The sequence below is a fragment of the Narcine bancroftii genome, chromosome 9, assembly GCF_036971445.1.
Source record: "Narcine bancroftii isolate sNarBan1 chromosome 9, sNarBan1.hap1, whole genome shotgun sequence".
Classification (NCBI taxonomy): Eukaryota; Metazoa; Chordata; class Chondrichthyes; order Torpediniformes; family Narcinidae; genus Narcine; species Narcine bancroftii.
In genome coordinates, this window is record NC_091477.1 from 12,620,007 (window position 1) to 12,647,666 (window position 27,660).

The window sequence follows — 27,660 nt, forward strand, 5'->3', positions numbered from 1 at the left end:
TGATTATTTGGGAGGTTATTCCTTAATATTTATTTGCATATTTCTGTTTCTCTGACTTAGATAATCCACACTTTAAAAAAAAAGGAAATTTGACTACTTTTTCCTCGATGTTGTTCTCCATTTCTGTTTTCTTGATCTCATCACTTTGTTTTTGTGTAGGTACTACTGATGAGTTGGTGGATTAGAAGTTTGAGAACAAGTCATAACTTTGCATAAGTTTGTAATTTGGAGAGAAATGTGTGGGCTCCCATGATGCAAAATTCTGTCAATTTGCTGTTTGTGGAGCCCTGCTGAGCAAAAATAAGTTGTTGCAATGACCCTTCTATAAAGCAAAGAACATACTTAAAAGTAATAATACAGAAAAAAATATTCAACAGGTCATGCCAAGTTCGTGGAAAGTGATATAGACTTTACATTTTAGCATGATTAAAAGTCTTATTGAGAAAATAGGAGTTAAAACACAATGCTGGAGAAACTCAGCAGGTCAAACAGTATACTTTATACAGCAAAGATAAATAGACAATGTTTTGGGACTGAGCCCTTCATCAAGATATAAGCAAAATGTAGGCAAGGGCCTGAATAAAATGTTGGGGAAAGTGGCAGGGGAAGGAGGAGAGGGAGAGCGCAACAGCAAACGGGGAGGGGGTGACTCCGTAAATGGAGCGGGAAGAGGTAGAGAACAGGAGGAAAGGAGACAGAGGCATAGGGAATGGAGGGAGAACGGGGAATGGTCTCACAGATGCCGAGGAATCTTCGAGGAATTGGGTGTGTTGCATGCTTTAAATTTACAGAGAAGGCAATAGATCAAGAGAATAAAGAGACCCCCTGTTGAATTGTGAAGACTGAGATGATGGTACCATATTTGACAGTGTATAAGACCCACATATTTTTCCCAAAAATATTTGCTCAAAAATATCCCCTGGGTCTTGTTTGAGAAGTAGGAATTGAGCAGGTCACCAACTCCTTAACCAGTTCCAAGAAGCCCGTGGAGGTGCTGCGGCTGTCCAGGAAGCGGGCCTGCAGCTTTGTGGGCAACCTTCGCTTGGATGGGCCTGTGCTTTCCAAGGCTGACCACAACGGCCCCTGCCATTCATGAAAAACCATGCTTTCTGGGACCATTGCTCACTTCCTCCAAAGAGAAGGTTGACCATAGTTGCTGCATGACCTTCTGAGTTTCTCCAGCATTTTTGTGTGCTGTAATGACATTACTTAGTATTTTTTTGTGTGTGGTATCTGGCCTCAATTTATGTTAATCTTCATTGATGATCCAACAATTGGAATTTCTGTTTTTAGTGAAGGTTTTAAAGGCATTTGGGGAATGTACATAACATTGAATATTAGGGTTTTAGGAGGGAAAATTAGTTTCTTAGAAGGGTAGACATTATATTTTGCCATCTAGTCTAATACACTGTATTTTAATATCCCGGTGAAGTTCTGGACTATATCTTGGATCAGAAAACTAGAATTTAAAGAAGTGAATGTAGAGAATTTTTTATTATTGATCAGTGACACCAAATTTTAAATATAAATGAGCTTATTTTTAATTAACCTTATTTGTATATTATTGAATGGCCTAAATGTGTTTTCTCCACTAGAATTCAACAGAAAGTATTGCACCATCGACTGCCCAGTTCCTCATGGTGCCATTGACAAGCAAGCAGTCAGCAGTTGCTTCAGCTAAAAAGGTTGAACTTAATTAATTTGTTTTTAGTCATTAATATGGTGTAACTATTCCTGACAAGACTACTATTTAATCCTCATTCCTAAAGGCCTTGAAGATGATGTTGCGTTATCTTCTACTGCTGTATTCTTGTCTTGTAAAGGGTATACTTGGGGCTCTTGGGTAGTAAGTTCCAATATTTTAAGAATGGGCTGAAGGATGTTATAGATTACAAAATTGGGGAAGAATGTATCATGAAGCCTGTTATCCTTGCCCTTGTAGGTGGAAAAAGCTATTGGAAAATCTTTTGAGATACTGCAGTGTATCTTGCTGATGGTATAGCCTGCAGCCATGGTACTCCCGGGGGAGGAAGTGAATGGTAAAGGTGAATCATGGGATGTCCATTAGACTGGTTGACTTGAATGTGGTTGAGTTTCTTGAATATTGTTAGAGTACCCTTGTCAGGTAAGGATATGTATTTCAAGGCATTCTTGAATTGTATCTCATAGCTGATTAAAGGCTTTCCAGAGTTGAAAGGTGCTACATGTGGCAAATGCCCAGGCACTATATTCAACATCACCCCATCCACAACCATTCACTTACTACAAATGTACAGTGGCAGCACATTGTACCATCAACAAGGTGTACCTCAGCAGCTCATCAAAACTCTTAAGACTGCATCTTCCAAACCCATGACACTTAGCAGCTCGAAAGGCAACAAAAATAAAGCAACATCACTAGCTGGACGTTGTCCTCCAAGCCACAGACCATCCTTCCTTAAATTGCTGGGTCAAAATGCTGCTACTCTTTCCCCAGGGCGTCACAGATAGCATAGTGGTTGGCGCAACCATGTTACAGCGCCAGTGACTGGGTTATGAGTTTTCCCTGTGTCTGTGTGGGTTTCCTCTGGGTGCTCCAGTTTCCTCCCACCATTCAAATCGTACCAGGGTTGTTGGTCAATTGGGTGTAATTGGACAGCAAGGGCTTGTGGGCTGAAAGGGCCTGTTACCACGCTTTATGTCTAAATTAAAAATTAACATTGTTGGTAAATGACTGAAGAAGAAGGCAGTTCGTCACCTTCTCAATGGCAATTAGGGATGGGCAATTGAATGCTGGCTCAGTTTTCAAAGCCCATATCCCTTGAATGAATAGTTACTTATTCTGAGTGAGAATGGTTAAACAGTTCAGTTTTCAGTTTTGTTATCCCTGCCATCATTGAGAGATAGAATTGTTCTTGGAGCATTCTCTAACCATGAGTTCTTTATTCATTCACAATTGCAAATGGACGTGTCATGATGCTTCGAATTGTTTCACTGATTGGTAGCTCAGTATATAGCATGGAACTTCTATTGCCAACATCATACTGGACCCTAAAGTTTTTAGTAGACCAAGTGATGGTCCTGACTTGCTGGACTCTTTTTGAACTAGTTAAACTCTTGTCTTGGTGCTGGGGAGGATTTGTGCCAGTGTATGGAAAATTATTGTTGCAGAATACAATCAACCTACTGATGACTAACTCTTGAATGTCATGGTGGGTGAATTTTCAGCCACTGATCTATTCCAAATCTATTTTCCCATGATTTTAATAGCACAGAACATGATGGGAGTTTATCAGTGTGATTATGGGTTATTATTAAATAACGTTCTTTATTGTCAAATACATAAATACAATGAACACGTCAACCAAATTTTAACTTTAGTTCTATCGATACTGTTGCGGAGCTATCTACAATCAGTTCTTTGAGGGTGAGCAGATCATTTTAAGGTTTTAAAATAGTTTTTCTTTTGCAGAAACTCATATAAATATTTTTTCCTCATGTTTTTTACTGGGAAGGCTTTATTATTTCAATCATTGGTAATGATCTAGAAGTGCTAAAATGTTTGGGAAATTGCCAAACATTTTGAGTTAAGGTAAACAGCTATATGAATTAATTTTTCCATTTCTGCACCAAAATCACTCGAACTGGACAGACAATCTAAATCTTGGATCTAGGCCTTTCAGGATACAAATTGAAACTTACTTTACATGCAAGGCATATTTGATGATATATAAGAGGCCGTGCCCCCCCCCCCCTCCCAACCGCATAAAATAGCCTCAAAAACCTCCCCTAACCTTGTTTGCGAAGGTGACATTTTGGAGCTGCCATTTTGAGCACTGTAGTGGAGGCTTTCATTCGCAAGGTGGTGACTGGAGGAAAACGCTCAAGCTACATTATTGCCTACAAACTAAAAGCCGTAATGAATGCTAAGGAGCACGGTAATAGAGTAACAGCTAAAGTCTTTGGAGCACTGTCGACAGCAAAAATGGTGCGTGAATAGAGAAAGAGAGAAAAACGGCTAGAAGCTGGTAAAAAAGGAAAACGTAACCTTCGTTGGCCACAACTTGAGGAAGAGTAAAAATAAAACTGGATGCTAAATGAAAAAGAAGCAGGAAAATGTGTTTCTACCAAGATGATGACTGCATAAAAAGACAATAGATTAGGAGAACAAAAGAATGAGGATTTTACGGGAACAGAAGTTTACTGTTACCATTTCATGAATCATCGATTGCACAGAAAATGCCAGTGGATAATGATGGCAAAATATTAGAATTTCAGAAGTTTAATATATACATGAAAAATAACTTGTTTTTAACTGAGCCAAATGGTTTTAGGAAGGATTATTAGGGCAGGTTGCACACACATATTTTAAAACACAGAATATTTGCAGGTCTTTTGCAGAATGCTTTTTGCAAAAAGACAAACAAAGTTGCAACATTCAGCTTGCATGTAATTTTTGCAGGGAGACAGAATAGTTTTGCTCTGAGAGGGAGGATGTGAAACAGAGAAAAGAGTCAGAAATCAGATCCAGAAGGACAAAGCTGGCAAACTTTTGTAAGACTGCCTGGTCAAAGGAAAAGATTGGCTGTCTAAAAGATGACCTGAAAGAAGGAGGATCATCTGGAGAACCCTGAAGGGTGCAAGTTTTGTCAGCAAGACTAATTAAACAGGAATCCAGTACGGATGTCCTGGAACAAAAAGGAATCTCTCTGAAGACCAACAAGAACCCTCCTGAGTGGTAACCATTTGCCTGTTAAGCACCAAAGACTGGTGAACTTTGTTAATGCTAACTTTGGTGCACAGTACAAGAATTGCCTGCAACCAGTGAGATTGTGATCCGAAGAACTTTTCTAATCTTAAATACACATTACACGCACCTGCGCTTAGTATTAGAGGGGAATTAATTAGGTAGGTAAAGTAATAAGTTAAAGTTCAATTCTGTTTTCTTGTTCAAATATAATTAAAAACTACCTTTGTTTAAGAAACCCAGTGTTGTGGTGCATATCTATTGTTGCTGGTTTTTGGGGTCCTCTGGACTCTGCAACAATGCTGATGAATGTCCAATCAGTGAAGATTTGATTAAAGTCTTTGTTTCGGAACATTGATGTTTTATGTTTTTGTCTATGAGTTAATTGTTTTAATATTCTGTTATTAAAGGTTTTCTCTTGTTAATTACTGTAGTATTATTAAAATGAGTTTTACCAATGTCCTAGTTACATGTTCTGTCCAAGTTTTACCCGGTACACTGAAGGTAATTTTACCTAATTTCACATTAAAAATGAGGGAGCAGAGGGATTATTGTATGCCTGTCGGTCTTGTTTGCCATAAAATATGGTAATTGAAGTTTGGAACTCTTCTGAAATTCCAATTAATGGTTTATCATTTGTTTATTTTATAAACTTTTTTGTTTAATTATAATTTTGAGGGATATAGTTTAGTAATATGCATGTTGAGCTCAGTCATAGATCTTGATCTCATTGAATGGTGGAACCATCTTAGAACAAAATTACCCATTTCAATGATATGAAATTTCTTTGAGCTTCTCTTCACATCTGACCAAACAAAATTCATCTTGCTCATGATTCATGTGACTCGAATATTCATCAGTTTAAACAAAACACAAGCCTCTTTCTGGTCAATATAACTGTCCCCTGTGTGCTAAACTCTACATTGTGGCACAGCAATTATTCCTGCTGCCTCACTGTTCCAGGGACCAAGATTTCCTTCTGATCTCAGATGGTGTTTGTGTGGAGTTTGGAGATCTTTCTGTGATTGCATGGTTCCTCAGATGCTATGGTTTCTTCTTGTATACATGTAGACATTATTAATACCCACTATAAATTTACTCTGTTTTGGGTGCGAGCAGGACACTCAGGTGGAGTTGATACGCAAGTGAGAGAAAAAAGTTTGCATGGAAATGAATAGAGGAATAGGATGGGAGGACTTGCTCGAAGACCAAACATATATTTAACATATAAATAGTCTTTCTCCATGTCATTAGGAAAAATGAAGAACAAGATATTTCTACACTGACTGTTTTCATTAAAAATCTTCATGAAAACGGGGCTATTGTATGCAGTCATTTGCTATCTTTTTACTTCGTTATCTTTTGCTTTCTGATTTCAAAAAGAAGGTTGCTGGGAATGTTGCTACACCAATAAATATTAATACAAATTCTAATATTTTGTGCAGTCCATCTTCGCCCAGAAGACAACGTATACACGAAGGGGTCGTGGAAGTTGTCCAAATCCAAATTGTTTATTTACCTATGTCACAAGGCATAAGCCTCCACAGTGTCCAAATTGTGGAAAGTGGCTAGGAGGGAAATGGATTCCAAAGGTAACTTGATAATGATTAAATCTCGTTTTGCTCCAACACAACCATCAGGAACATCTGTGAGATATAAAACATTCATTGTAATAGTCCTCTTTTGAAATTTTTGGTAAAGTTGAAATTACTTGCATATCTTGAAGTTAAATCATTGTTTTGACAAAGATTGTGTTCTCACTTGTTTGTGATATGCATTAGGTCAGATGGTTCAGCATTTCTGATATACCAGAACTCTCTGCCCTTTAGTATAGGAATAGACAAGGATAGGAGTAGACACAAACAGAAAATGCTAGAGAAACTCAGCAGATCACGCAGAATCCTTCAGAAGTAAAAGGGAATCTACGTTTCAGGTTTTCAATGAAGAGCGTAGGCCATAAACATTGGTTACCCTTTTGTTTCCTATGGCTGTTGCATGACCTGCCGAGTTTCTCTAACACTTATATATTGTTATATTGTATCTGTAGATTTTATTGTTTACCTAGGTGTAGACAAAATGGTAAAGTGTCTAACTGGGCTACAGGCTAAGCACTGGAGGTTTGGAGAATGTCAAATGTAGTCCCCTTGTTTATGAAAAGTAAGGGAGAATCCTGGAAATTGTGGACCAATAAGTCTTGCATTACACTGGTGGGCAAACTATTGGAGAGGATTCTTAGGATTTGCAAACATTTAGAGAAGCAGTCTTCTCCAGGATAGTCAGCATAGCTTTGTGAGGGGCAGGTCATATGTCATGAGGGAAATTGAGTTTCACTAGGAGGAAACAAAAAAAATTAATAAAGGTAGGGTAGTCAATGTGATGTATATGAATTTTAGTAAGTTGTTTGATAAATTCCCCCATGGTAGACTCATTCAGGAAGTCATGAGGTGTGGGATCCAAGGAACCATGACTTCTTGGATTCAGAATTGGCTTGCCTGCAGTAGGCAGATGGTGGGGGAATGTTTTGTATCTCACAGATGTTCCTGGTGGTATTCTGACTCGGAGTGGGTAACTAGAAGCGTGTGCAGAGATTTGATCGGGGACTCCTTGTAATTTTTATAAATGACTTCAACGAAGAAAGTTTGCAGGTAACATGAAGGTTGGAGGTGTTGTGCATAGGTTACAACAGGATATAGACGGGATGCAGAGTTGGGCGGGGAAGTTGGAGATGGAGTTCAATGCGGATAAGTGAGGTAATGCATTTTGTAGGGTTGATCGAAGGTGGGGTATGTGGTTAATGGCATGATTCTTAATAGGAAATGAGGGATCTTCGGGTGGTCTAAAAGTCCGGAGAGCCCTCAGAGTTGCCATACAAGTTGATAGGGTGGTTAAAAGGCATATGGTGAGCTGGCCTTCATTAGGGAATTGAATTCAAGGGCCTTGATGTAATGTTGCAGAGCTACAAAACTCTGGTTAGACCACACTTGGAGTATTGCATTCATTTCTGGTCGTCTCATCACAGGAAGCAAGGTTGACCGAACTTGGGCTTTTCTCTTTTAAGAAAAGATGAGAAAAGAGGTATAGCATGAGAGGTATAGGTAGGATGGTCAGCCAACGCCTTTTTTCATGGGGTGACAATAGCAAATACCAGAGAACATTGGTTTAAGGTGAGTGGAGGAAAGTTCAGGGCAGATGTTAAAGGTGAGTTCTTTGCACAGAGAGTGGTAGGTGACTGCAATTGCCAGGGGTGGTGGTAGAGGCATTTATAATTCTCTTGGATAGGCACATTGATGTAAGAAAAACAGTGCGAAGTAGAGAAGGGTGAGATCATTGTCGAGTAGGATTGAATAGGTCAGCAGAATGTTGTGGGCCAAAGGGATTGTATATCCATTAGGGATATACATTCTTTACGGTTGCTTGAAGTGCTCTCATTTAAGGAAGAGTCGCAATGTATGCAGTTTTGCTATCTGTGAATATGAATTGAACTTAAGAGATTTCGAGTCGGGGGGAAAAAAAACCTTTAGAACCTTTAAGGAAAAAGTTGAGCTTATATCTATGCATAGGTTGCTATTTTTAGGAATTAATCCTTTTTTTAAATTGTGTTTGTTTGTCTAAACAGGGTAAACAGCCACAAGTGTTAAATGTCCACGTGGAATGTAATCAAGAGAAGTACAACAAGGTACATTGCAACAGTAGGATTGTCAACATAATTCCTGTTTCTCTTTCAAATGTGCTATACCTTTCTCTAAATTATCAGATGAAGTTTAATTCATGACATTTATAATTTGAAAAGTTTTTAAATTTCAGATTCAGATTGATTTTCAGAGTACATAAATGATATCACCTACCACCCTGCGATTCTTTTTCTGTGGGTGAGGAAGAACCTCCACTAACTGGCAGTGCAAAAAAAAAACTACACAGGATATGCATGTAAACAATGAACTGTAAACAGATCATTAATGTAAACATACTGACTGTGTAATACAGAGAATTTAAAAAAAATCAATGAAGTGCACAAATAAGAGTCCTTAAATGAGTCCATGATTGAGTTTGTTGTTGAGGAATCTGATCGTGGAGGAGTAATGGCACCTATACCTTTTTTCTGATGGCAGCAGTGAGAACAGAGCGTGTGCAGGGTGCTATGGATTCTTGAAGATTTCTGCTGCTCTTCGATGGCAGCATTCCCTGTAGATGTACTTGATGGTGGGGAGGATTTTGTCTATGATGTGCTGGGCTGTGTCCACTATCTTTTGGAGGGCTTTACGCTGAGGCTTTTTGGTGTCCCCATACCAGACCGTGTTGCAGCCGATCAGCACACTTTCCTCCATGCATCTGTCGAAATCTACCAGGGTTTCTGGAGTCACTCCAAACCTCTGCAAACTCCTGAGGAAATAGAGGCACTGGCGTGCTTTCTTTACCATGCCATTAGTGTGTCGGCTCCAGGAAAGATCATCCGAGATAATAACTCACAACTTAAATTTGCTTACCCTCTTCACCTCTGATTCCCTCAATGATCACTGGATTGTCAACCTATGGCTTTCTCTTCCTGAAGTCAACAATCAGCTCTTTAGTTTTGGTGCACCAACGACAACCTTGCGCTCATTCAGCCAATTTTTCAATCTCCCTCCTGGAGGCTGACTCACCTCCTTTCTTTATACATCCCACTACAGTGGTATCGTCAGCAATTTGTAGATGGTGTTATTGTCGTACCGAGCCTTGCAGTTGTAGGTGTAAAGTGAGTGGAGCGAGCAGGGGGCTAAGAACGTAGCCCTGTGGTGCTCCAGAACTGATGGAGATTTTACAGTTTTCAAAATCCACCTGGTAACTTTCCTGTTGGACATAAATCACTCATGGAAAAACCGGAGAGATCAAAGCTTATAAATACTCTGAAGAAAATTTCTCCAAACCCCAAATAATGTTGAATGTGATTGTAAAAGGACAAATGCTTTCAGAGCTAATGAATTGTTGGAAAGAATCCTGATGATTATAAATGTTTTAGTTGCTTAGGATTCCAATAGATTTTTCAAAAAAACAAACTAAGTTTCTCAATGAAGTTATAAATAGTCTTAATATTTCTAACCGGTGTACATTTGTTCAGTATTCTTCCGAGTTTAAACATAATAAATGTACAGTAGTTAAAATTAATGTCCTATTTTTAATAAATTCTTTAATGAGCATATATCTTTTTAGTCCCATGTTTTGAGTATCTGGATGTTCTTAACTATCGGGTAAGAAAGATAATAACTGAGCTTGCATTTTAGTTTACTCAATAATCCATTCTAAATTGAACATTATTGTTAATTTACATTGTTTCTCACAAATTTTTCAGCCGATAGGTTAACCTTGAAAAATTAGCTTAAGTATACTTCTAAAATGATTTTGAATAACAAGCTGTCTTTCCTTACTCCCTGGTCAAAAGGAAACCATAGATGTGACTGCATGTACAAAGGATACAGCCCAGTCCAGTTTGGAAAGTTCACAGGCAGTAACTCAACTTCTAAATGTGGATTCAGAAAGTCACAGAGAAGAGGAACAGCAATCGATGCAGGCTAGTTGGCAGCAGACTTTACATGTTGAGACAAGGGATTCAGATGCACCAGTACCCTCTGTGCAGAGCGAAGAGGTGCCCCTTCCAATTCAACTTTGTGATACAACATTAACTGCTGTCGACCATATAGTGGAAGCACATTCTGAAGATGCCATAAAGGAGATGAAGGCTCTAAATCACCAAATGTCAAAGGAAAGTAACACTGAAATCAATAATTCCCACGGAGTTAAGATTCCAAGACCAGGATCAAGGTTAGTTTTTTGCAAAATGAAAAACCTACTTTTCTGAACTTGTTTTTAACAAGGTTGGTTACATCCAAATCTGAATAAGATCTGGATGTTTAGAGTGTAACAATGTGCCAAAATAGTATGCATAGCAAATTGATACATGATGATCTTAATTCTGTTACTGAAAGAAAGTGTTCCATTATCAGCTTGCAAAACAAACAGAAATCAAATCCTGGACACGCACAATGATTTCAATTTCCATATAAAGCTTAATTGTATAATTTCATAACCTGAGCATTGTCCATGATTTGTTCTTTGCATATAAATATATTTTTTTATAAAATTTATGAATTGTATTTTTTTACTAATTTGGGAAATATGCAGTTATATAAACAATAGAAATCTAATAGCAGATTTAGGATAACAGACTTGAAAGGTCATGTATTTATCAAAGGTCACCTGAAACACATTTTCTCTCCAACTTTGGCACACTGCCAAAAATCAAATATAAATCTACAGTTAGTGTTCTGGTAATTCAATATGTGGGGGTCCATGACATGAATCCACTCTTCACTATGGGCATATTCAACTGTAGGGAGACTGGCGTGTCAGATAATAGTATACTTGCCAGCAGGAATAACTGATTGTTAGGAATAGAGAGCACTTTCACGGTCCCAAGAACCAAAATGATATAAAAATGTAATCATATTTTTATCCTTAAATTTGAAGTTAGCATTTGTAGAGTTTTTGCTGTAAAACATGGAGTCAGTGCTATTATTGAGACGAGTGTTTTCAGTGACTTCCGCCACTGTCAGTGGAAAATATTTTCTCATTGAAACTAAAGTTCTTTTTCAATTAAAGCAATCACTCAATTTTACTCAAAATCCGATAGTTCCATTCTGTACACTGCTGGCTTTTGCCTACATTAACAGTGTGGATGTTTGGGCCACCTGAGTAAGGGAAGAAGTCCTGAACTTCTGCGCAGCTGAACTCTGCTCTCAGTACAACTGCGCTATGCTGTTGAACTCTTTATAGGGTCAAGTGGAGGAACGCAAAAGGCTGCGAATCTGCCTACTGAACCTGCGCCAGGTTATCCTGGCAAAAGTCTATCGGAATGGACAACTGTACAAGAAGGTAAGTACAAGGTAATTTTATTTTTTTGTATTTGTTTCCTAATGTTTTAAATTTTTTAATTTGTGTTTATTTTTTTATTGTCATCTTGATTTAACAATTTTTGAATGTCCTAAATGTTTAAGACTCCTTGAGTATGACAGCTCGTAAGCCAAATGGGTCCACTTCAAATGTGTTTCTCTAAGTGATCTCTGCAAATTCATTTTTAAAATAAAAGCTTTTATCAATTTCATTGGGCAAGATTGAACTTTTTTTGAGGACAAAAATATGCAGAGGTACTGGGAATCAGCCTCAAAGTGGATCAAAGCAGGTGCTCTTGATAAGACTATGTCTGACTGTCCAATTATTACTGTATTGGTGTTGGTATTTCTTAGTCAGATTATCATTATCCAAGTGGTTGCTAATTATGATCATTCTGCCAGAACTTTTCCCATCACTTAAGGTAAACTGATTTTGTAGTTGTTGGACATGTGCCTGAACCCCTTTTTGGATGTGAGTCTAACATTTGCAATTTTTCTGTCCTTGCGTAACACCCCTGAATATCTAGATTATGGTCAAGGCCTCTGCAATTTTCTGATTTGCCTCACTCAGCAGCTTCCCATGAATTTCACTGGATCAGGTGACATCCACCTTTTATAAAACAGAGGTTTAATCAGGTGGGTGCATTGTACCCAGTTTTGGTGTTTGGACTTTATAAACAGTAAAGAGGCTTTAGAAAACGTGCAGAAGACAGTTCTCCAAATGATTTCAGCAACGGGGGTCTTCATTTATGAAAATAGTTTTGAAAAGCTGGCGCTGTTCTCTGAGTAGAAGATGCTGTGAAGATGCCTCTTTTTGCTGTTTAAAATCATGATGGTTACAGGCAAAGACGGCAATAATCAGTACATTGGTTGGAAACTAGTGGGTAAAGACAAAAAATATGCAGAGATACTGGGAACGAGCCTCAAAGTGGATCAAAACTTGATAAGACTTGATGTTTGAGAGTCTGACTGTCCAACTATTAACATTTTATGGATCAGTGAAAATATTCCGTAAACTATTTTCTGAGCTGTACAAAGAAGTAATGTTGTAGTGAAAAATACAATTTGTGAATGCTCTGTGAAGTACCTAAAATCTCTACCACAGTACAACATTGATCAGAATTTATCTGGGTTATTTTGTGCTGGTGAACAGAGCCATTTTTTTCTTAATCTTTCCACACTTCCCTGGATATACATTAGTGGATTTGAGTCCAAATGATTACCATTCCATTTCATTCCACAGCAGTTTACCACATGCCTCAAAGCACAGTCAGAAGATTTCTTAATCCTGTCCCCACTATGGCTGCAATCAGAAGAAAATTTCCAAAGATCATCTACATTCCTTCACTTCCCCACACTTGGCGCTGCTGCGAATCTAGTGGGAATTTTATTTATTTTTTTAGTGTGTTGGTTTATATTATTTTCTATGTTACTTTAAATAGTTTAGTCCTTTTCATAAAGACATTGTAGTAATAATAATACATGATGTTTGTCAACGATTGTCACAAAAGTTCCAAATGTCAAAGAAGGCACACTGAATGAATTCGAAACGGAATGAATTTAACAACATTTTTCTTCTTTCTCCTTCAGTATTTCTAGACAAAGTTTACAAATACGAAGAAGAGTGAAGGCCAGGGGACGAGCAAAATCCTCCTTGTTGACTGCTGTAGCGTGTTCACGACCACCACGTGTTATCCTGCCAGCGGCTCCATCTAATATGGGTGTGTAACACCATGTGCTTATACCAAAGCCCTGCAACACATTTTAAATTTTGCTCACTTACTATTTAATAATAGCCTCTACGTATTGTGCTTTTTATGTGGTAAACTAAACCAAGGTGATCAGCATCAACAAAAGTTGCCATCAATTCAGGTGAAAGAGATATTGGTGGTGTGTGTGAAAGGCAGATTGAAATCATCACCTTTCCAAGAGGAAAGGGTAATATTGTGGTTAAAAACTTGCAGAACTTTGGGGCACTGCTGCATCTGCTGAAGGTTGTCAGTTTAGATAAGCCTAAGAGGCTGTATTTAGAATGGAGCAGATATCCCAACAGGGGTGGGAGTCCCAGGGTGATGGCAAGAGGTTTATGATCAAGGATGAGAATTTTCAAAGCAAATCAGCAAGCACAATGGTGAAGGTTAAAGAAGGCTTTATGCGCATTAGGACGTCTGTGGGGGGAAGGTGTTGGAATTGTCAAGTTCAGAGGTAATTAAAAAAAAATTGAATGAGAGTTTCAGAACTGATTCAGGAATGAAATAAGATAATAGGGTGACAAAAATAGAAGATCTAAACATTTGGATAGATACGTGAACTGAAGCTCATCTCAGGTTGCACTTCACACTGCCAGGGAAAAGAATGGAGTTGGTAGCTGAGGAATGGAATGTATTGAACAGGCTAAAGGCTGAAGATAGAGGGTACTTTTATTGGTTCCGCCACATTTCAAAACACATTCCTGATCATCATTTTGTTTAAAACAACATTTTTTAATTTCCTAATTTTACTGTTAATAGTGTACCTTAAATATGATTTCAAGGCTGACCTTTTATGTTAGTAGAAGTTGTTTCCCCTTATTCATTTCAGTCATTTTTTTTTGTAATGCCAGTTACCTCTGTTCAAAACTTGCTCTTTTCATGAAGAACAATTCCACTGTCAAATGTCTTCCCGCATGATTGTGATTCTTAAGTCATGGTAATATTCAAAGTAAATGTCCATATTTGTTCCAAAATGTTGCGATTCTTTAAAGTGTGCTGCCTAGAATTGTCAGTCCCTGCCAGAAAAGTCCTCATCTACTATCTTTTAATATATTGTACTTCTAGCTGCACAACCGGGTGTCACCTACATTCGAGTGGTCACAGTGCCCGTCGGTCAAGCAGAGACAACCGAATCTTTTGTGGCTTCTGCAAGTAATGGAGTTACAGGTATTCAAGCATTAAATAAATAGAATTGTACAGCACAGAAACAGGCTCTTTAACCCATTGTGTGCATGATAGCCATTAATACCTATCTGCACGAATTCCATGGAACTCATTAGATGTTTAATCTTGTATGCCATGTTGACTTAAGTTCTCATCCATATGATGTTTAAATGTTGTATGTATACCATCTGTAGTATTTGGTATTTAAACATACAAATACTTTAAATTAATAAAATATTTATTGTGTTTGGCCATGATAACACATGCCCCATAATTAAAAGATTAAATATTTTTGTAATGGAATCTGCACTATTCTACTTGTAGCCATTGGTTGGTCTCTAGTTAAAACTCAGTTTCAAAGTGCTGAAAACATGTAATTTAGTGGACCAATTCATGCACTAATCTCAAAACTGATTGCAGAAAGTAAATATTTCTGTCACATTATGTTCGTAGCTAATTAATGCTTGCAATGAGAGGCATGACAATCTGCCTCTGTTTAATGCTGGACTTCATAGAATGCAAATAATTGGGGGAAAAAACTAAATTCTCTGTTGATTTCCATAAGTTTTGGATCTCTTTCCCATGACAAAACTTTTGAGGATGATATTGTTGAAGTAAGAAAATGGTGACAGTTCAGAGCTCCAGCAGAATGCATTCCTTCAATTACATGGAGGTTTAATGACTTGAGAGGAAAAAAATATTTTTAATGCAAATTTAAGACATCCGTATACTAGATACACAAAGATCCAGGAGCACGTTTTTTTTTACCTGTTTTATCAGAAATGTCTGCATATCAAGAAATAATCAAACTACAATAAATTCTTAATTTGTTTGATTGGAATATGCCAAATGTTGTCATTTATTTATAGTCAAAAGTTCCTCTGCAAAGAGCTTGATGAGTTCTGCGCCCCCATCAGGTCTGAAACCCAGCACCTTAAAGCAACTGGGACATTCGATATTGCATCCGAATTTGGCAGATGGAGAAGAGCAGGCAAGTGTTTTGCATTTGATTTTAATCTTTATCATTTCAGAGTGACTAGGTAAACATGCTAAATTGTGGAAAATGTTTTAGCTCCTGCTCAAGCCTTGATTTTAATTCAGCCTTTAAGGGTGTGTGGAGGTGGTGGGGTTTTTGTAGCACTTGCATTTCAGCTGAATATCTTTTTAACTTAGCCAGTAGCTTGATTGGATGTTTTGTTGATGACTGCTTTGGTGCTAAAGACTAGAGATGACCTGGTTTGTCAGATGAAGATAAACTGGAATATCTGCAGCTGCTGGTGCCTGGCGCAGTACACAAAAGTGCTGGAGAAACTCAGCAGGTTGCACAGCATCCATAGAAAGTAAAAGGTGATCGAGGTTTTGGGCCTGAGCCCTTCATGAGTCCTGAAAATCAGCTGACATCTGAATAAAAATGTTGGGGAAGGAAAGGGGGAGTAATTGTGGGATGAAGATGTATGTTAATCTTCATTCATTCACTGCACTAATTATATCTGCAGAAATACTCACGTCGTCAACCCTACAGGTTAGCTGGAGAGAGTATTACAAAATATAATGATGGTTCCTTGTGCACCAGGAGTAATAAAGGTTCTCTTACTTTTGTCAAACATTGAACCCCAGGGTTTTCTGGGACTAATCCTGTGCAGAAAGCTGAGCTCCAGGAACACAGAATTAAAAAAAAATAGAAAATTCTGGTAAGTCAGGCAGCATCTGCAGAAAGAAAAAAAAATTGCTTTTCAAGAAAATGCCCATGTGTACCGAGATGCAATGAAAAACTTGTGTGATATTCAGGCAGCTCGCAAGTCACCATGCTTGGGCACTGTTTTAGATTTTTTTTAAAAGTCACAGGAAACTACATGGTTAAAATAAAGTAATAAATCTAATCATGACGATTGTCCAATTGATTTCTAGTTTTTTTTAATCTAACTGGCACATCACATTCATTCATAATAGCTTTCTGCCAACTGACAGGAACTATAACTTGTTTCTCTTTCCACAGCTTGAACCTAACCAATTTCTGGCATTTGGCATTTTTAAATTTTCATTTACTTATGAATTATTTGGCTCCTCCAAGGTCTTGTAACCCAGCTGGTCCAACTTCCAATCATTACACTCCTTACCCCACATTCAACTGTGACCCAAACCTCACCAATTTAGAAGTTGGTGCTGCGGTGCAAAGCTCACGAGTTAAAACAATGCTTAAGGTTCTCTGTCTTTTTCTAAATCTCACCTGGTCCAAGGTTAAAAATAGGGTATTACCTTACCTTTACAAGCACTCAGTACCAAATATAATGTATGACCTAACCATCATTTTTTTCTACATGCTCAAAGGCATTTTGTAAGCACTTCCCATATCCATGTTTTTTTTTCTTGCTAATTTCAATTGTAATGGATAAATATTGGGAGGAATTTGGTAAGATTAGTGGGTTACATGCATTTTAAAAACTGATCTTATTTGAAATACTGAAGAATTCATATACAGTAACATTGAAGGATCTATGGAGAATGCTATGCACATTTCACAAGTAAGTGCTAATTGAAATGATGTCATGAAATGAATAGACCATTGTTTTGGAGGAGACAAACTAGCTGTTTCCTGAGAAAGGTCACTTCTTGGTTTTGTTTATCTAAGACAACCAATGGGAGCAGAAGGATAACTCCTGTTTGCAGAAAAAGGTGGGGGATTTTGCAAGTGAGAGAATCACATGGCCTTTCTGGCAGTTGGAGAGAGAGAGAGAGAGCAAAGACAAGCTCTCTCAGTTAGTGTGTGTGACATGGAAAGCAGCTGAACAGTGCAAGCCAGGAAGCTGGTTGAAACAGAAAGCTCCAGAGCAGTGGATGGCTAGAAGTGCTATCAGTCTGATGTTTCTCTTGGAATAAGGGGAACAGAAAGGAACTGTGTGGTAGCCTGAAAAAAAGGTTACCATCTAGAGGACCCTGATGGGGCAAGTTTCATCAGTGAGATATTGAAGTTACTAATGGTGGTACCTCAGTTGTGGAAATCCTGGAACAACAAATAGCTCTCTCTTCAAACCCTTCAAGAACCTTCCTAAGCGGTAAACATTTACCTTTCAAGCACCAAAGCCTGGTGAACTTTATGCATGTTAAATTCTGTGCAAAGTATAAAAATTGTCTGCAACCAGTGAACTTGGAAGAAGGAGAAGTGACATTGAACTGTTAACCAAAGAACTTTTCTTAAACTTACACACACATCATACACATGTGCTTAGAATTAGAAGGGGGTTAATTTGGGTTAGTTAAGTATAGAGATAAGTTAAAGTCTAATTCTATTTTCATGTTTAAAGATGATTAAAACAACTTTTGTTTAAATAACTACTTTTCTTGGAGAATGTCTATTGCTGCTGGGTTTTGGGGTCCTTTGGGCTCGTAACACAATATAGACCATCATATCCTTCAATTGTACTGGTAAACTCTTTCACACCCTGAACTTTTAATGCATTAAGTGTTTAGACCATGAGCATTTCTGCATTTCCTGTTTCTGAGTTTATATGTTTGAGGGATAATGTTGATGGGCATTAAAATTAACAGGAGATCTGGTGTAAAAAAAAAAAAAAAATCTTAAATAAGTGAGCAAAATCATGAAATTAGAATCAAGCCAAAATGTGTTTTCATACAAATCTCTGAAATATTCAGATTAATTCATTTAACTCATTGCCAAAGTATCAAAATTGATAGATTGCCCAAGGAGTCATGAGGAAAAATGTCTGAAATTCAGAACAGGATACTGCAACATTCTGTTAGAAATTCAAGTTTTTGCGACTATGCTGAAATAGATTTAAGGAAGTTTCATTTTTCTTTGCCTTTAGGCAGAATTAAAAGTTTCTGCAGGGAGTGAATCACCTCAAGCCAGTGCAGTTTCTGTCCGAACAGTGTGTTTGACTCTTCCAAAAACCAGCAAAGCAAGTGCCTTTGTAAGTACCACATTTGCTATGAAAGAGGATTAGAATTGTTATTAAACTCAAGTATTTCTGACTTTATATTCTCTCTATTAGCTATCTCTGCATTTCATATTGTCTTGTTCACTGATTTTGGTTCAGTCTTTATTTACAATTATTTACAAACCCCAGTTACTTCCTATTATACCTTGACAGAGGCCTCAAGCATGAAATGTTAGTTATGTATCTATCTTTGCTATATTAAGTACACTGACCTCCTGAGTTTCTCCAGCATTGTGTTTTTACTTCCTTTTTATACCTTTTTTTTTGTCTTTAAAATAACCTGAAAAGATTTATCAACGCAGCAGAGAATTGATGGTAGAAATCGTCATTTAACCATCAAAAGGAGAACAATTTAGACCAGCCATTCTCAACCTTTCTTTGGTTATGACCCCCCCCCCCCCCACCAGACTCTGCTCAAAGTTTATAGGCCATCTTCCCTGTAAAGCAGACAAATTTTTGTTTCTTCCATATTTCTCTCCTACGAGCTACACAAGAAAACAAGGCTTTTACTTAAATGTGCTGTGGCCCCCAGTGCCCCTGTTGAAAGTAATTGATTTGTTCCATTTTCCCAAGGGAATGGTGTGCCTGCGAAAGTTATGAAGAATGTTTGTGGTTAAATAATGCGGATGTGTTTCTGACAACCTGTATGAGGGACATTGGGATAGTGGGGTGGGCAATAGTGTGGGTAAAGAAAAACAATTAGCATACAGAAATTGCAATATAAAAATTAATTTTTGATTGAAAATAATTACCTGCAAAATACTGAAAGCATATCAATGAAATGAAGTACACGTATTTTTGTCCCATCATGGTTTTTTTTAATGTATCTTGACTCTGCTTCTGAGAAGGATAAAGAAGATTTATTTTTCTAATTGTAAGTGCAAGACAACACTGAAAAAAAAGACGGGAAAGAGTGAAGCACCACAAAGTTGTTTCTTTACTCTTCTCAATGGAAAAGCATTTGCCAATTCAACCACAAGTGGGTAGAAACAGTTGTGTATCACGTTGAGGAGAAACGCGTGTGGATGGGAATTTTTTTTTTGTTGTTGCATGTGTTCTTCTGATGCTGTGAACTTTTATGTGGATGTTCTTGAAATTAAACACTTTCATGTGGGAATTTTTTGGATTATTTCCTGCAATGTAATCTCACTGTATTTCACAGTTATTCATCGAATCTGTATTTAGTGTCTGGTGACAGATTCAAAATATATATTGTAACATTGTTTTTTTCCCCCAAGGACCTGGGTTTGGCAACTTGCAGAGGTAAAGGACGATGTAAAAATCCCAAATGTACATATGTATATATGAATAGGTACAAACCAGGAACTTGTCCACAGTGTGGCTATGACTTCACAAGGGACAAACAGGATATAAAGCCATCAAAACCTGTTGTGAGTACCATTCAATAATAAGCTATAATGTTACCTTACCAAGTGAATCACCCGTGAACGGTCTCTTACATTTTAACACCTCCTGACCATGTTCAAGATTTGCTGTCGGTCAAATACTGGTTCCTAAGTTATGAATACTATTTTTAATTAATTGTTGGGATTTACATTTAATTTATTTCTATTATTTAAATTTATTTTTTTATTTGCCTCTTCTGGGGCAATTAAATACTTAAAATGACTTGAGCTAGCGAGTTCCACTGCTCTACCGCTGATCTTGCCCTTGATCCTAATTGTGGTGCTCTGTCAAGCTGAAAAGAGAGTTCACATGCATATCTCATTGGCTTTGTGCAATATATTGAAGTGGGGAATATTGGTCCTGTGGAATATTTATTTTTTCTCAATGTTTTGATGTCTTTTTAATTTACATTTATTATTCATATTTTTTAAAATCATTAATTTGATTTAATTACTTTTTTTTAAACCTGCGATAAGATATAGTGCAGTCACCATACTATTGAGGAAACAGAACATTCATGAAAAGCCTTTGAATGCTGGTGAACAATATCTGTTCTACTTCCACTTCCAAAGAAAACCACCTCATCTGAGGAACTTCCATTTTTTTTCTACCAATCTGAGCTTCTTGTTAGGTAGACATAAAAGATTTTATGGCACTCTTTCATGGAAAAACAGTTCATACTAACCTGACTAATATTTATCCACCAATTAATATCACTTGGATGGATAAGTCTTTATTATATTCTTAATTATGGAAACTTCCTTCATGGAAATTAACCGTTGTGTTACATGCAGTATGACAATAACTGCTCAAAATAGTGTTTACTTGTCAACCACTTTGGAACAACTATAGATCAAGAGCACCCTAAGTTTTATTTTTCATTAAGTCTGATCATTACTATTCTAAGATTTTTTTTGACAGGGGAAGTAATTTTAGGAAATAAAGTCCTGCCATTTCTCTCAAAATAACTCCATAAAATGGGGTAGAAATTGACAAGCGATCATTTAAATTTTTAAAAATCTAATAACTCAAGAGAAATGAACCAGTTGATTGCAATCTTGACCTGTTTTGACCAAACAGAAAGTTCATGCATCCAAAACAATCAGTGCCTTCTGCATGACATAAGAAATAGGTTCAGAATTAGGCCACGTGGTCGAAAAGTTATGGGTGATCTTCTGCCTCCCTCTTCTTTCTGACTATTGTGCCATATCCCCAAAAATCACTAGTAATAGGAACCAAACAATTTTCTATCTCTGAAGAAAACAGATACTGGTGTTTGTAAGTTCAACGCACAAGATCATGAAGGGTTCCAATTTTTGTTTTAATTTATGAGGTCAAGTGAAAGAGTTTGTAGAAACTTCTGGACCTTAATTTTTTTTTTTGTGTGGGGGATGTGTCCATTGAAACAAAACAGAACCAGAAAATAAAATTAAAAGATAAAATATGACAAATCTATTGTGCACAGCATCTGGCCTGCTCCTTACTTGGGCTTTTTATCTTTCATGTATATTGATTTACATTTTAATTTCAGATAAATAATACCCCTTCCTTGGATCTGCTGAATCCAGAGGAAGGTCTAACTCAGGCCTCAAAGGACCTACAGCGTCATACTACATTACTTCTGCTCAGGAGAACAGTTCAAATACCAGAGAATGAGGCTGAACTTCAGGAAATTTTTAGTTTGATTCAGGAACTCAACAGTTCACGGTTGATCTTGTCAGCAATGAATGAAACCATAACATTGGAACAGAATTCATGGCCTAATTACTTTGAATCCTCAGCCACCATCTGTGGTCTATGTGATTGCCAGTTGTTCAAGGGCGGACAGAAGTAAGAACCTTTTTACTTCTATTTTGTTATTAAATTGTTCCTGAGTGATACATTTAAACAGAGCATTCAGTTGATAAGCTTTGGAATTATAAAACAGGTTTGCTCATCCTTTTTTTGCTGGACTGCTGTAGGGAATTGAACATTGTAGGGACCAGCTGTTTCTTCACATGAATAGGAAGTTACTCCAGTGTGATTGCTTACATTAAAAAAAATTGAGTTTAGAAAGTTGTCAGATTGCAATGTATTTAAAAATAATTTTCTTTATCTTCATGGGTCATATGTCTCACATGTACAGGTACATATGAAAATCATGCATATACATGTGCTTCTTGAAACAATTTGTCATTTTGTACTATACCAAGAGATCTCATTTTAGTGTCCAAGAAATAGTATTTGGTGCGTTAAATGAAAATGAAAACAGATGTAAAACTTTTTAAAATGTATATTTAATTTGAGCTTAATGTTTCTATATAACCAATGAAAATTGGGTGAAATGATATTATAGCTATCTTGTATGCCAGTGCAGAGGATGACCCCCAGATTTTCCACCTAAAATGTAGGTTTTGAGCAATACCCTTAGTACAGAATGACCCCTCCGCCTCGCCCTACCTCCTCACAAAAGTTTGGCACTTGTCACTGACCAGTGGAGTGATGCTGTCACAATATTTTAATACCAAATTACCTTGTAAAGGTTTTAATTTTATTAGCATATTAAACTGCCATTTAAAGACTGTACAGAACCAACAGTAGTCGGACTGGGCGGATGGACCGTGCAGAGGAGTGCGGCGATCTCACTGGACGTGTGCAGGTTTGCCTCACTGAACTAGTAATGCCCCTCAATGCACACGCATTCTTTTCACTGTTGCCATTTGCATGCAAGTGAGCCAGGTTGTCAGCATGCGAAAAGTGTGCCGAGGACCTGACTGGGACACTTGCGTGGAGTTGAATCAGGTTGTCAACACGAGGAAGGTGGTAGAGTGCTCCTAGGGCCTGACCGGGACACTTGAGTCAGAGCTGACGGGATGGGGATAGGATATGGAGGGGGAAGAGGAGGGAGAAGATGGCAATGGTGTTGAGGCCTTGCTGTCAGGATTTGGATTTTAGACTTGGTGTATAAGATGACCCTGATATTGAGGTGACATTATTAAGTTTCAAGGACTGTCCTATACGTCAGCACCATACAGTATTGAATACAATTGTGCATCCACTCATAATGTATTGGGGTCCAATGATCTATTTCCAACCAGTTTTTAAATATATTGCATTTTCTTAAAACTTGATATGTTTTGTAAGTATCAATTGATCATTAATATTTTACGATGATTCATTAGATTGGAGTGGTGCAGTTTTGTGCTTAAAATTCATTTAAACTGACAAAGCATCCATTTTGATATAAAACAGAAATGTTGAAAATACTCAAGTAGATTGCAAAAGATATGTGTAAAGAAAAACTGGTAATATTTTAGTCCTTTTATCATAAACACTTTCATCTTTGCTTTGTTGCTGCTCGTGCAGAGAAACCTAGCTTTAATACAAAATCATATTGAATCTCTGCAAGCATGCTCTTTCCTACCGGCCCGTCTACACGTTGAGCCAGCAAGTTGTTCAGAAAATCTGAAAAGGAAGTAAAGATAAAGCCAGCTGGTGTTTGGCTCTTGATGAACAAAATTGCTTTTTTGCAATTTACAAAGATGGTGATATAAATGAGGCACATGATCTTGTCAGTACAGCAAGTACTTGGAACAGTTGTGGACTATCAAAATTTTGGCCAGTAAACCTGTACTTTGTCCACATGCACATGGTCTGATGTTAAGCAGTAGCCAATCGCTGAACTGCATGGGTCCAGGGAGGCAAGTCTGCCTTTGTTCTCATGAAATTCAGGATTTTTTTTTTTGTTGAAAACAATTTTCATAAAATTAAGGACTAATTTTGATTCTGAGGCAAATCAGAAGCATTTGTTCTGGTACATCTTAAAGCAAGAGGTCAGCTTGTGTAAGTTGAATTTTTGCAGCCCAATAGTTGCTTGATCTCTTAAATATCCTAATGTCTGTACTATGCCTAATTTTGATCACTTCATAACTGTCAGGTATGCTTTCAGTCATTGAGCTCCAAAGCCCTGAAATTCCTTTTCTCAATTTTCCCTCAATGACTTTTTTACTCATTGAATGCTCATCAAAACTATGCAAAGTATTTTGTTTTCTTTCTGATATCCTTTTGATACAAGGTCAAATGGAATCATCTTGAGACATGTTATTACAATAACATTACTGAGTTCTGGTCAACTGCACATTTTTGTTGGTCATGACCAGGTCCCTTTTCAGAAGTCTTACCATCTCCACTTATGAACAAATAAGCCAACTCAAAATCAAAGCCTTTGAGAGCAGATGAAGTCACCACAGAAATGGCAACTTTTGCTGTTGCACAGCTTCAGACACAAATCCACTAACTAATATCCACATCAGAATCCTAGATGCTTTGTCATGACCTTCTAAATAAAGGAGCCAAGTCGAACGTGGGTTCTTGCTGAGGGTCCTCCTTGCTGTCTGCCAAAAGGAAAAGCATTACCAGTGTCGTCTTCACTACCTCTCCCTAGTGGCAGATGAACTGGTCTTTGAATTGCAGTATGGATTGGAATCTTCAGTGTGTGACAACTCCCAACAAAAAGGGAAGGATCAGCGTCAGCCTCTTCCAACCTCATAAAATTGCATCAATTGAAGGGGTCTGTGGAATGCTCTCCCCAAATTTGTCTTCCCATTTATTTATATCCACCTTGCACTTGCTTCACAAGCCGTCAGGTCTGCAACAGAACCAAAGTTAATGAAGGCCGGTGTCAGTCAAAATTGAGTCATTGACATAAAGCGTGTCTTAACCTTACCACAATGTTGAATCTCACTTCCAAAAAAAACAGGCTGTGGCTAAGCATGACTGCCATGGCAAGCACCAGCTCGGGCTCCACAGCTGAAAAACTCACGTTGGATCATGGGTTGATGATGACCAGGTTCTGGGAACCAGGAATTGGGTCCAAGGTTCATATAGGTGCAATGACAAGCAGGCCTCCCAAAACTCCTAGGTGGGGGGATACAGCTTCCTAATGCTTTCAAGATTCTGAACCAAGGGTCAAGGAAGTGTAATCTGGATACAAAGCCTTGAACTTTGTTCACTACTGAACAGCATGTCATTTAGCTACAGAGCTTACAGGAACACTGAAGGCAGCTACATTCAAGAAGATGGTGAGCTCCATGTCTCTGGAAGGATGCGTATGCTTTGTTTAAATAATGGTGCTGGATGACTTGGCAACTCTGCTTTTGCAGGGCAAACAAAAAAAATACTTTGTGTATCTTGTACATGACAATAAATTTAATGTTGTTCACTTGCCTGACACCAGATTGCTGAAACATTCTATTCAGAGCTCTGATTAAAACATGAAAGTCTGCAGACACCGTGATTGAAGTAAAAACACAATGCTAGAGAAACTTGGCAGATCAAGTAGTGTACTTTACCTAACAAAAATAAAGATACATAACCAATATTTCAGGCCTGAGTCCTTCATCTAGGCCTGAACAAAATCTATACAGATCTCTGTTATGGGAGGAGATTGTCAGTTCGATGGAGACAACAGTTCAAAGATGTGCTCAAAGCTTTGAAAAAGTGTAACTCCCCACTGACGATTGAGAACCTCTTGCCAAGACTTTAGAATGAAGTTAGAAAATCTTGCAGTCATGCATCAGGAACACGCGTGTAGATGGAAGCATGCTACCTGTGCAGCCTGTCTACTCAGCCACCATCTGCCACACCTATGGAATGGGCTGAGGATCTCCTATTAGCTACCTCAGAATCTATAGAGTGGAAGTGGGATAACCTCAATCTTGAGCAACATCTAAGAGGAAGATTGCTCGGAATTTTGATGTAAATAGAATTATGTTTGCAGGTTGGTTTTTATAAAACAGAATTCATGATGTATTTTCTCCTCTTTCAGTTAAATGAGAGAATATCAGCTTCCAAACTTTTTAGTGTAGTTGAGATAGTTATCATTGCAGCATTTAAATTACATTTGGACAGATACATGGTTATCATGGGTTTGGAGAGATGTGTAAAAATACAGAAATGCTGGAGGAACTCAGCAAGACCTTTGCAAGTAAAGATATATAACTGACGTTTCAGGCCTGAGTCCTTCTTCAACATGTGAGTAAAAACCAGGTGGGTGCCTGAATTAAAAGGGGAGAAAGAATGAATAGGCGGGAGAGGAGCACAGTCCAACAGACAAAAGTTCATTGAATATGAATAGGAGGACAGAAGGGAGGAAAGGAGATAATTGATTTGGGGGAGGGGGCTGTTTTTGACTGTGAAAGCAGACTAGGGGAGTGGAGATGAGCAAAAGGAGAGACAGAGCTAGAGGAAAGTAGACATGGGGAATGATGGTGGGGATAGAGTGCTAACAGAAACTGGAGAAGTCACTTAATACCATCTGGTTTGAGGATGACCAGACAGAATATGAGGTCTTGTTCCTCCAATTTGCAGATGGTCTCAGTCTGGCAGAACATGAGGACATGGTCAGATATGTCAGCAAGGGAATGAGGCAGGGAGTTGAAAAGAAATCCTGCTATTGTGGCGGATAGCTCAACAAAGTGATCTCCCATCTTGGGTCCAGTCTCTGATGTAGAAGAGACCACAACAGGAGCACCAGATACAGTAGATGACACCTGCAGGTTCACAAGTGAAGTGTTGCTTTACCTGGAAGAACTGTTTGGAGTCCTGAATGGTGGTGTGGGGACAGGTGCAGGCACAAGTGGAACATCTCCTGCAGTCATAGGGGAGGTGCCAAGGAGGCAATTGGTGGGAAGGGAGGAGTGAACGAGGGGGGGCTCCTATAGAAGGTGGAGGAGAGGGAAAGATATGTTCAGTGGTGGGACCATGCAATAGGTGGCAGAAATAGTGGCTGGTGAATCTTCAGAGATGTGGCTGGGTGGAGGCTGGTGGGACTAATGTGAGTGGGACATTTTGGTCAGCGTGTGCATATTGGGACAAAGGGCCTGTTGTCCTGATGTATGTATCTTTAGCCCCTTTCACACCACTGATTCAGTGTGGGTTAACCAGCTAATTTAGCAGGTCCATTCCCCGTAATCGCAGGGTGTGAAATGTCCCAACTTGGCAGAGCGAGTTAAATTCAACTGGGCTCTGATTCTTGGTGGGGGGTAAGCATCAGAGCCCAGCTGAGGTAACTCATTAATCACTCTCTGGCAGTGTAAAGGGTCTATTCGACTTGCTGGGTACCATTAGAGTCTGTGTGCTTGTGTCCGTCTGGCAGTTATATTTCACAATACGGCTGGCCGTGCTTTGACAGCCCAGCCCACTGCACAGTTATACTTCACAGCGCAGCTGGCCGCAGTGTGTAATATTACTGTGCAATCAGCAGGGGTGTCACACACCCCCTCCCTTGGGGAGCCATTATCCTGTTGCCCTCCCCAAGCCCCTCCCTCGCTGGACAGCGCCTCGATCACCCTAATCGCCACATGTTGGTCGGGACACTCCGTGAATGCATAGCCGTGACGAGGGGGGAGAGAGGGAGGGATGAGCTGGGGTCCAGCAACACAGTACTGAGGCAATGTGGACAGGGGCGAGTGAGGACCTTTGCATCCACCCCACTCCCCTCCCTTAGGGAGCCGTTCTCCCGATGCCCTCACCAAGCCCCTCACTGGACTGCGGCTCAATCACCTTGATTGCCATGTGTTGGCAGGGGCACTCCATGAACACGTAGCCGCACTTGACCCAAGGTTTTGAAAACATTCCAAGTTTTCAAGCCAGTGCGCTCGAAAGCCTGCATGTAGGAATTCAGTCCGAGAGGGAATTTCAAACCAGAGGCAGAGAAATTAGCAGAGGTATAGGGTATGGAGAGGGAGGGAGTC

At 38.6% G+C, this 27,660-nt stretch overlaps 1 protein-coding gene across 5 annotated transcripts in view; it reads left to right on the forward strand.

Annotated features, from left to right (window-relative positions):
• hmgxb3 (HMG box domain containing 3) overlaps positions 1-27,660 on the forward strand; it is a 64,885-nt gene that overhangs the window by 15,982 nt on the left and 21,243 nt on the right. For all 5 annotated transcript variants that reach the window (XM_069898169.1, XM_069898170.1, XM_069898168.1 and 2 more), the window contains 10 exons: positions 1,596-1,685; positions 6,172-6,318; positions 8,343-8,402; positions 10,143-10,522; positions 13,240-13,370; positions 14,466-14,567; positions 15,434-15,559; positions 18,393-18,493; positions 19,759-19,911; positions 21,459-21,757. In XM_069898169.1, coding sequence (XP_069754270.1) covers positions 1,596-1,685; positions 6,172-6,318; positions 8,343-8,402; positions 10,143-10,522; positions 13,240-13,370; positions 14,466-14,567; positions 15,434-15,559; positions 18,393-18,493; positions 19,759-19,911; positions 21,459-21,757 — 1,589 coding nt within the window. The remainder of the gene's footprint in view (positions 1-1,595; positions 1,686-6,171; positions 6,319-8,342; positions 8,403-10,142; positions 10,523-13,239; positions 13,371-14,465; positions 14,568-15,433; positions 15,560-18,392; positions 18,494-19,758; positions 19,912-21,458; positions 21,758-27,660) is intronic.